Source organism: Egretta garzetta, unplaced genomic scaffold (genome assembly GCF_000687185.1).
Source record: "Egretta garzetta isolate BGI_Z169 unplaced genomic scaffold, ASM68718v1 scaffold135, whole genome shotgun sequence".
NCBI lineage: Eukaryota > Metazoa > Chordata > Aves > Pelecaniformes > Ardeidae > Egretta > Egretta garzetta.
In genome coordinates, this window is record NW_009259594.1 from 349,764 (window position 1) to 360,679 (window position 10,916).

General features: G+C 42.4%; 1 protein-coding gene across 2 annotated transcripts in view; it reads left to right on the forward strand.

Annotated features, from left to right (window-relative positions):
* Window positions 1-5,013: 5,013 nt before the first annotated feature.
* Window positions 5,014-10,916, forward strand: part of NT5C2 (5'-nucleotidase, cytosolic II) — a 42,592-nt gene continuing 36,689 nt past the window's right edge. The window contains exons 1-2 of one of the 2 annotated variants that reach the window (XM_035893648.1): window positions 5,014-5,155; window positions 5,755-5,875. In XM_035893648.1, coding sequence (XP_035749541.1) covers window positions 5,775-5,875 — 101 coding nt within the window. In that variant the 5' untranslated portion in view covers window positions 5,014-5,155; window positions 5,755-5,774. Of the gene's footprint in view, window positions 5,156-5,714; window positions 5,876-10,916 lie in introns of those variants that run through there. The other variant, XM_009638070.2, reaches the window with a different exon arrangement.

Consider the following 10,916-nt stretch of genomic DNA (forward strand, 5'->3'; position numbering starts at 1 on the left):
TTTTTTTCTCATTAGTTGGCATTTTTAGTTCTAGAAAGTCTATGTCACCTTGCCTTCTAGCAGCCGTAAGGTGTCTCATCTTTGTCTCTTGTCTGCCACATCCCTTCAGTGAGTTTGTGACACACAAAGTTGGGGTTCATGGGGTGTTTGAGGGCTCTTCCCTCCCAGACAGTAGTTGAGTTGTCACCCCTTGGCTGAGATGGGAGCCTGCAGAGAAAGGACTGTTCCAAGGAGGTTCCAGGGGACTGTTCCAGCCATCGAAGGGCCAGCAAATTAGGGGAAGAGGAGTAACTATTGGTATTTATATGTGCACTGATTCATTGCCTTTGCAGAGAGCTTCAGCGTGGGCATGGTGGGTGAGATCAAGCACAGTGCCTGAGTGGTGGTGTCAAAGAGAAGGCTGAAATGGTTGCGCAGCGAACAAGTAAATAGTTTGGGAGTGTGGATCCAACATGGGAGAACCAGGGGTCAACGCAGGGATTGAATAGGGAGCAGAAGTCAGGTGTGTTAAGGAACATGTAAAGATTTGAGCTTGCTAAGGCTGTATCAGTCTTCGTGTTGTTCCTACTGCGCATTTTCAAGCAGAGCACATATATCAAGGCATGCTTATATTTATGAAGCTGGCAATGCTGAGCATGAAATTATATTTAATATACTTTTTAGCTGACCTCTCACTGTCTGCCAGATGATGCTAAATACTGAAATTCGAATTTGTGTTAAAGTATGCTGTGCAAGGAAGATGCAGTGTATCTGTGATTCACCCTGACAGCAGTAGGAACTCAGACTGGTTATTAGCCCAGAGACTGAGGAATTAATTGTGTTTGATTCCCCCTTGGTCTCTGTTATTACCTTCTCCATGCCCCGCTATCCTTAGCTGACAAAATGGGGACAGCACCTTCTGCTGCCCGCAAATATATTATGTGAATGAGTTTGTGAAGTGCTTTGGGGTCGCAGGCATAAGAACTGCTGTGCTGGGTGAGGCCCGAAGCCTGCCCAGCCCCTGAGCGCGCAGTGGCCGTCGGAGATGCCATTGAGGGGGATGGCACAGGCCTGGCCACTTTCTGCAGTCCATCCCAGGATGTCAGCAGGTATGGTGCTAACCCGAGTGGGTTTCACCTCCTCTGATGCTAGCTGTCCCAAGTGTCTAGACTAAACTAGATGCAAGCTACTTCTGCCCTTGGTGGAGGGAGAGGGACACTCCTGGAAAGTGAGTCACGCACTTTTCTTAACCCCCCTTACATGGTCACAGTCTTCCCAGCTGCAGAAAAAAACAGCTTTTCCCCTCCCTGTTTGTGAGGCCATGCCATGACCTGGACCAGGAATTTGATCCGAGTCTTGAACAAGCCAGCCTCAGTCCTGCTCACTTTGCTTTTTCCCTTTCTCAGGATTTTAACGTGGTTCATTCCTCCCTTGCTGAGACCCCACAAAGCCACTTGAGATGGAGCAGCATTGCAGTGGGGAGCCAGGAACTGCTCTGGGTTTGGCAAGGGCACCACGAGACTTGTCTGAACACCCACAGCTTCTGACTAGACACAAAGCATTTAAGTAGCTAACGTTAGGCACGATGATTTTTCTCTCTGTTCGCTTTCCACTGAGCACGTAAATGTGTGGGTCGTGCTGACAAGTTATCAAGGATTCGTGAAGCGGAAGGTGTGAGAAGAGGCAGATACAGTGTATGGCAAATCAGTGTGAGTACGCCACAACCTTGGGATTGGTCAGTGATTTTTTTGTTTTCTGCTCTCGGAGAACATCCTGGACAAAGTGGGATTGTCACTAGCGTTTTGTTCATCTCTACATTTTAGTGCGTGTGCCCCTGATTTGGCATTGCATCATCACAGTGTTAATACAAACTCAGAAAAATACAGGCAGTTCATTTAACCTGAACACATCAACTATTGTCAGGTGCAGAAATCTCTAACTATTTTTTGGTCAAAAAAGATCAGAAAAATAATAGTAAATCTTGAAGGGGAATACTTCTGGACATGGTATTTTATATGTACAAGTACTTGAAAAGAATACACTATGGATCATACTTGAAATCAGCCAAAACCTGACAAAAGAAGCAAATGGACTTTACTTCAAAGTATGTGCTAAAAATCTCATGTTCTTTTGGACCAAAGCGTACGTGCTGGATAGTAGCTCTGTATCAAAGCTTTGAAGCCGAGCTTTCAAATACTTTTTCAAAATTAACCCTGTACCATAAATGCTATCAGATGCTTAATTAAGACTGCACTAGCAAGGAGCATGTTTGCAATAAATTATGGGGAGGTGTTCTGACATGCTTTATCTATGTAAAGATTTCTATTTTTATGTGAAGCTATTTACAGATTATTGATTTCAAAAATAGATTTGTAACTAAAGAAAGATGCATCGTATTTCATTTGCTCGGAGTTGAGAATCTTGCCTGGCTGGCTGCCCGCTCTCTTAGATGTTTATTCCAGTGGCTTACAAGTGTATGAAGTGATTCAGTCCTTCTTATTTTTCTCTCTCTATTTGGAAGAAGGAATTTGTATTCAGGGATCAGGTCCCATAACTCTTACCCACGCAGGTAGGCTGATTTTTACACCTTTGAAGCATCATAACAATTTCATTGAAGTCCATGAGACTTTCTGTGTAAGACTTTTGGGTGGGGATCATCCATCACCATAGCTTTTGTCAGTTGTTACTGTTTTATTTCAGAGCAGTAAGCCATTGTCACAGTGCCAGTGGAGCCTGCTAAGCTGTTAGGGTGCCTTTGAGTTCACGTAATACAACACTTCAGCATAAGATTTTTTAATTTTATGCTCAGTGAACATTAAAAGAAAGATTTTAATAAATAAATCGGGGCAAAGCCTGAAGATAGAGGTAATATCTTTTATTAGAGCAACTGAGTTTGAAAACTTAGACAAGCTTGTGTGCCCAAGAGCTTGTCTATTTTTTCCAGCCATACCAGTTGGTCTAATAAAAGATATTGCCTCTGTCTACAAACCTTGTCCTTCCTATGAACTCTGTTCATCACAGCTACAGCAAAATACTGCTGGAACATGAAAATAATTCAGGCCTTTCTTGCTTAATTATGGAAACTCAGATTTTTGTGGTTTCCTCAGGTCTCAGCTTTTTGAATCCAGCACACACAGAATGATGCAGTCTGGTTTCTCCTACTGTAGGGGAGAGTTGATCACATAAGAGCCCAAACTGCTTCACTGATTCTTCATTTTATAAAGGATGCTATTAATGGTAACCTGCTAAAGTTCTTCTGCCATCTGGATTTAAGGATATTTTGTAGGATACTATTGGTGAACCATCAGATGTCTGGCATGGATGGCGGCTGGGAGCAGTCCTACCCTCGTACCTGTGTCAGCACCTCTGATGTGGTGTGACAGTGATGGGAAGCAGATGAAGTGGGAAGAAGAGCCTGGCAGAATGGAAAGTCTCTGGCTTGGGCTGTGGGTGTAAATCTTCGAATCTTGCTATGTGTCTGGCTGGATAAGCAGAATAGTGTAGCCCTCCTAAATGGCAGGAAGCTAGGATTTGGACTTGTTTCAGCTGGAAGTCCTAGAACCAGACCTGTCTTAAGAGTCATAAGACCAGCCATGCAACAGTTTTTTCAGAGCTATTTAACTTGCTTTTTAGAGGCCCTAAATGTATATGTCTTTTGGATCTGAATCTGTAGCTCTAGGTTAGTAGCTTTAACATATCTCCAGGTAAGACCAAGGTGGTGATGATCTGGACCATCTTGAAACGTCTGTAGGGTAGATGATTTTCCACCCTCTGGGGACACAAGCCCTTTTTGTAGGTTGCAGTCTTGGGGTGACACCAGACCCCCCAATGTGCTGCATGTCTCTGGGCTGCTGGCATGGATTCTGTCACTCCTGCGTGGGCACTGCTCCTCTCCCGAGTCCCCTCTGCTCCATGGACGGCTGGGGCCCTTGCTGCCCATAAGGATCGCTGCTGCGGGCAGTGCCCTGCCTCTGGAGCGGAACAGGTTGATGCTTGCGGGCTGTTTAGTTCTGTGCCCCGTGCTGCCTTCCATCTGCCTTTGGGCACAGCTTAAATAGCTGGTAATTACTCCTAAGCCCTTGGTGGCCGGGGCCTGGGCTATTTTAGAAGCTGCTTCTCCCCGCATGCCCTGTTGTGGAAGTTGCGGCTGGCTGGAATGGCCCGTCGCCCTCTCGCTGCGGTGACCTCCTCTCCTGGGTGTGTTGCAGGGAATTCGGGGGGGAGAGCTCTCAGCTCTGGCATGCGGTCCCTTGGGCTGCCTGCCAGGGCCTAAATTTGGTGACCTTTAGGATGTGGCAGAAGATGCATTTGTAAACCTTGGTTATAGTAACTGGGAGACAAGCAGAGAGAATGCTGGGGGAGGGAGGAACATATTTTTTACAGACAAGCTGTTTGCTGTCTGTTTGATTTTTATGACCAGCAACTAGTAGGTAAATAGACTAACAAATGCTGTGACAAATGCAACTGTTGCTCTTTAATCAAATTCAAAACTAAAAAATTACAGAGATTTCCTGTAGGAGAACGTGTGACTGCCGAAAGCGCTGTGGCTTCTAACGCTGGTTTGGTCACTCGCTCTACTCTCTGCTGAAATCATCTAGTTTCCCTTCTGTAAAATGAGGGCGGTCATATTTTAAAGGTGTCTAGAAATGGTTGCTGTATCATTACCCGTGTAGCTTGTAGGTGGTTTTGTTTCTTTTAAGGAAGAGCGAACAAGCCAAGCCCTGCGGTCCGGCAGTTGTGTGGGTTACACAAGAACGTGGTTTCACATTATACCTAATTTGGTTATAACCGTGGGATGCGTCTCCCGGCCCATTCTTCGCACCAGCTCTAATGATAGCGTTGTGGCCGGTTGAGCTGGGTTCAGCCTGCTGACCAGTGGCGAGCTACCCAGGTTTTGTTTGCTTTTGGTAGGTTCGTTTTGATGAGTGAGGGCTTGGACTGGTGACCTGAACTGACTCGCCATGGGGCTGCTTCATCATCCCACCTGGCGCCCGGGACGCAGCGGAACACGCGTCTGGCTGGAGGAAGGGGCGAGCAGGATTGCCCCCGTGTGCTAACACCACAACAGGGGAAGGCACCCCTGTTCCCTCACTGCGGGGCCTTTTTTGAAAACCAGTACTTCTGAAGGGTGTTTGTGAAGATCTGCTGGTGAATATTTGCATTGCTGGTGTTACAGGTCTGCAGCATATTCTTGCTCTGTCTGAATGTGGCTGATCTGCAGAGATCCAAGTATCATCTTTCTTCTTTCCTTCCGATTGTTTCTGCTCATTTAGCTTCAGTTTGAAGCTTTGTCTTTGCTTAGAGATCAAATGCCCAGGGGCAAGGCTCTTTATTTTTCCTGTGTGGTAAAGGTGACAAGGTCGGTCCCACTGGGGTTTGTAGGGGTTGCCCTGCCTAATTTATCTTGTGTATAAAAGGTAGATTTTCCATCACCTATAGCTAACGCGTATTAGTAACTCTAGGGTCAAAAAATATCCCTTTTCAGGAATGAAAACAAGGTCTCTGTTTCTAAATGTATTTTCACCACAATGGATAAGAATGTCTTTGCAGTTCCAGCCATGTGAAAAAGCCTTCCCAGCTCTCTCTTTTAACACCGTATCTCATCAACCATCTCAGAGGAAGGCATCTTACTTAACCTGCAAACTGAGATCATTCCACCGGGTACTTTGCAAGACTTCCTGAGTGGCATTGCATCTCTTCGTACCAGGAAACAGACAACTTTCTGGTGAAACAAACCTTGAACCTAAGCAAGCTTTTCTCTTCTGCCTCTTTCAGAAATAAATAAGCATTTGAAGATGACAACCTCATGGAGCGACCGACTCCAGAATGCAGCAGATCTCCCTGCAAACATGGATGGGCATGCTCTGAAAAAGTACCGCCGGGAAGCCTATCACCGGTAAGTCATTCATGTAACCCCAAAACTAGAGTGCTGAGACAGAGGAAATAAACTAAGCATAAACCCCACATTTCTTGTTTTGTGCTTGTTGGTAAAACAGAAAGGTTGTTCTCAACTTCCTTGCAGAAGTGTTAGTAGAAGAGAGCTTAGAAGATAGCACAGTGTTGGCCTGCAGGAATTTACAAACAGTAGAGTTGATAGACGTGTACTAGAGCGAGTGAGGGTATGCTTTCTTACTGCAGTCAAAAGATTCATCAAAGTTAGATTTGGGGATAGAAGCTTTGAAGTCAAGAAATACTCAGTGGCAGAAGTCTGATAGTAATGACTGCAGTGCACACTGGGAGGTTGTAGCCTTAGACACTGGAATGCACAACTAGAAGTAAGGAGGAAATCAAAGGGATCAGATGTTAAGTGTTTGAGAATTATATCTAGTATGATTAATTGTGTGCACCACAGAACATGTAGAAGCAATAGGCAAGATCTCAGCTTCCTTTTCTGTGGTAGGTGTGCCTAAAACCATCTTTGCTGTAAAACAATTACAATCTAAATAGGAGAAAGTATGGACTAAAAGAAATGTTATCACTCTCATTTTATAGTTTGGGAATCAAAGTAGATTCTTTTCACAAAATCACATTGGTGGTTTGGTTGAGCCAAGAATCTAACCCACAGCTCCCAAGATTCCAAGCATAGAGCATAGAAGATGGATGCAGTCTGTATCCTTATGAGATGTCTGGACCGATATAACAGCATTGAGTAATTGTCAGTATTCTGTTTGTGGGAGGTGTACATTCAAAGTTTAGCTTATTTAATTTGAGAAGTCTTGCAGTATGATATCAGAGTATATTCAGCAAGAGTTGGGGAGATGTATGTCTGATACAGAAACAGAAAAAGAAGTCAAGTTTCCCAACCTCATGCTTAAATGCCATGTTGCATTTGTGATTCATGTACAGTGGTATTTCTGAGGAAGTGTTTTAGAAGTGTTAGATATCTTTCGATTCTCCAAATGGAATCTAATTAGAGAAAAATGCCTTAGCATCGTATGATAGGGCAGGTTGTGCAAATTGCAATGGCTAAGGCTAAGTAATGGATCCTGTGATGCATTTCTGAAGCTTTCCAATTTCCAGTGACTGTAAGTGGTGGCATTATTTGAGTCTCTCTGTGTCAGCTGGTTTGTCAGATATGGAAACATCTAATGAATGTAACTATATATAGCACGTAAAAAGAGAGGGATTTTATACCATTCCCTGGCAAAAAAGTCATTGACAGGTTTACCTTTGTGTCATAATTTTACCTATGACTTTAGTCATGTTACTCCTGATTTAGGCTGATGGAAATGAAGTCAGAGTAAGGCCTATTTATTTTTTTTTCTAAATATTTCCTCGTCATTTATTATGGTTAGGTGCTGACAGTCTGCTAAGTTGTACGAGATCCAAAGGAATGTCCTTAAGAACTCACACATCCAAGTCCTCATCAAGTTTACCTTTATTCATGCAAGACATCTTTACTTTCAGAAAGATTTCCTTATGGAAGATGAGAGTGCACTCGTATAAACGAGGGTTTCCCACTAGGAGCTGGGATCTGGTAGTCCAAAATTAGTCTGTGGTACAGTTTAAGTACCCCTTTTAAGCATCTAGAAATATCTTATTCAAAACATACTGAGCAGAAATGTTGCTAGCACTTCAGATTTTCATGGAAAGCCCAACATTGGAAATACATTAAAGGGAGGCACATTTTTGTTTTGAAATTACTATCCTCTTTTAAAAAGAGAGAGGGAGGGAGGGAATGGGAGGGAATGAGAGAACCTGATGCCAAGACTGTAGTATAAATCTGTGCTATTAATGGATTTGGTGTACCAGTTTCATGGGAGTTATTTTGATAATCCAGTATTGTAAGAATCTGAAACAACCTCATTCCAGAGGTAGTGTTGTCAGATTTCTATATCTGGTATTTTTTGTGATCTTAGTGTTAACAGATTTGATGTTACTTGAAAGGTAAGTACAGACTTAACATGATAGAGTAGGACTGAGTTGTTTCCTCTTGTTGTTTTAGATTGTATTTTGTAGTATTTTAAGAATTGTTCAGATGTAGAATGTGTGTGCTGGTCACAGCCATCAGTTCTAGGACATAAATTCGTTTCAGTGAGGTCCAAGTATGCTCTGACTATTGGGTATTGCTGAAGCATTGTCAATTTTATGAAAAAAAGAGATATCTAAAAGACAAGGCACTCATTGTCAAGATGAATGTAAAATCTTTTCTTTCTCTTACTTCCTTTTTCTTTCTCTTTATTTTTCTTTTTCAGTCTTTTTTTCTCTCTTTTTCTTCTTACTCTAGCAGCTAAAGAAAAAACCTTCAAAACATGAATCTAAAGTGACTTAGAAACAAAAACAATAAAAAAGAACATTGAATTTAAAACTATTATTTTTTTTACCTAAAAGCTGGTCCCAGTGATTTTATGGGCCCACCCTGGAAGGCTGGAGGAGCTTGGCAGCTGGGCCACATTTACAAATGAGTGTAACTGGGGCTAGCTTTTGATACCAATGTCGGAAGCCCAGTTGGGCTCAAAGTCATTCATTGGGATTTTCTAAATGCTGCTAGTAATGCTTGGTTTTCTGAAGTGTGAAGTTTTAAAAACTTCTTTCACTGTTCGTTTACTTCATGCTTATGTAAATATTAGTGGAGATACCTAGACCAATTGATTTAACTTTCTGGTTCTCATGAAATATGCCAGATTTGACATCCTTCAATTGTAAATGTTGAAGCAGCATAACATAAGGAGACAAGTTTCCAATCCAACCAAAATAATTTCCCTTAAAGAGTAATGTTCTTGTGGGCACGAAACTTTTAAAAAACTTCATTAAAACATTAGCTCCAAAGATGCCACTCTAATAGTCATATTTTACTGTGGTTGTTCATACTAGGAATGTGATTTTTCAGGTGTTGCACTTCTTATTGTATCATACTTGATGCATGGATGTTCAGCATATGATACTGTTGGCAGAAATCCCAGTTGAGACTGGTTTAACTGGTGTAATGCGTATTGACTCAGAGTATGATGCCTGTATCATAATCATGTCTGAATGCCCTAGGCAAGAATGTCCAATATTAAATATTTATAGCTGTTTTCCTCTTGTAGCTGTTTTCCTCCCAAAAGTTATGCTTCGTGTTTGGATCAGTTTGTATAGCTGCTTAAGAAATTAGAGTGTTGAGGTGATTGATGAACTAAGTAAAAGCTTGCGAATGTGAACACGTATGCTCTGCTGTAGAGTTCAAGGGTCGTAGAAGCAACATGAAGAATCAGAAAAATCTGTAGGGGAGGAGAACTGGTGGGGTTTTATCTTCAGGGTATTTCTGATGACTTGAACTAAGACTTTCGGTTAGCTAGTGTTACCATCAGCCACAAACCTCGTTATACAACATTGTTGGCGCCTGTGGGAGGTGAGGTCTAAAGATGAATTAATATACAAGCTAGATGTTATTCATTCTCTAGCAGAGGTCACTGGTAAGAGGATACTGCATTACTGTGCGATTGGCAACATACATTTTAATTCGGAAATAAAATGGATGTGTAGCTGTTAGGTGGCTTTTCCGTAGTGTGTATGGTTGTGAGGCCACCTCCCTCGTGCGCTGCTTGTTGACTTTTCCGGGTAGAGGATAATCACTAGGTCATTTGTTCTGGAGGAGTACTGTCATTTAACGTGATTGTAATTAGGCAAGAACTAGGTTGACTCTGAGCCACCAAATTGCCCTAGTGTCTATTTTTTAACTTGGAGTGAGCACTTCTAGGCACCCTCCGGATTATCTCACATAGCTCTTTAGGGTTTAAATAGCAACCACATCTAGTTAAAGCAAATAATGGAAAAAGTTGGTGTTCCATCCACTCTTGTTACTGACAGTTACCAAGATCCAGGAAACAGGTATTTGCATTTACTTTTATTCTATGGTTTTGGCTTAACAGGGCAGTAAAGCTGAGGTGGCCTTTCTGTTAAACATACAGACTTTGGGATGCTTTTACTATTTTCCATCAGAGTAATTTGAGACTTCTCATCCTGAACATGGGGTTCCTGTTGCTGTTTTAGTTTTGTTTTCTTGCTCTCTTGTTTACTGGCTAGCGCAGGGGATGTGGCATCGTGATTTGTAATCCTATTTCTCCTGCTGATCGGTCATAAAGTATTGAATGAGTTGCTTCATAGTTTTGTGCTTCAGTTTGCTTTCAAAGCATCTTATGGTGGTAATAGGAGTTTTAAGCTGCTAATATACACCGAGATCCTGGGTGAAAAAAAAAAAGGATATAAACTTTAATAATGACAAAGCAAAAGGATTACCGACTGGTTTTTTTTGATTTCTAGGGTTCAAGATGTATTTTAGTTTGTTCAAATTTGTAAACTCTGGACTATTCACTGCTAATCTTGTTCCTTCACTTTATTGATACTGGATCGTCAGTGATTGCAAACAGGTGGAAAAGTTATGGCTATGAGGCTTGAAACTGTTTATTTTGAAACTGTTTATTTGCGTAGCTATATATAAAGTCTCTTTAAAATTATCAGTTCGTTGAGGTGGCAAGTGAGAAAAAAAGTCTTTACCAGTCTGAAAACGCCCTGTTCATCAGACACGTTCGGCTAGGCAACGTGTGGTATTTTCATGTAACCGTAAGTGAGGTGGCTCTGTAGGCACTGCTGGCCGTGGTCTGTCCTCATATGTCTTTGTGCAGCCTCCCTGGGCTCGTGGGGTGGCGGAGGGCAGTGTTGGCTCCCTGTATTTATTTTGCTTAGTGCTTGGGACATTGGAGAGAGGAGGGAGAGTGAGTGTTAAGGCGGCAGAATGGGAGAGCTTATGAGAAAGCAGAACACTTGCCAAATTAATAATAAAGAAATTACATTGAAGATGTCCCATGGTCCCTAGCTTTAATAGTTTCACAGAGCAGACGGATGTTATTTTGGGATGGAATCCATATGTGAGCCTCTTGGCACTTTGCTGTTGCCTGGGAAGAAAACCCAAACAATGGAAACAGAAATGGCCGAGGCTATCTCCTTCCATCTGAGTC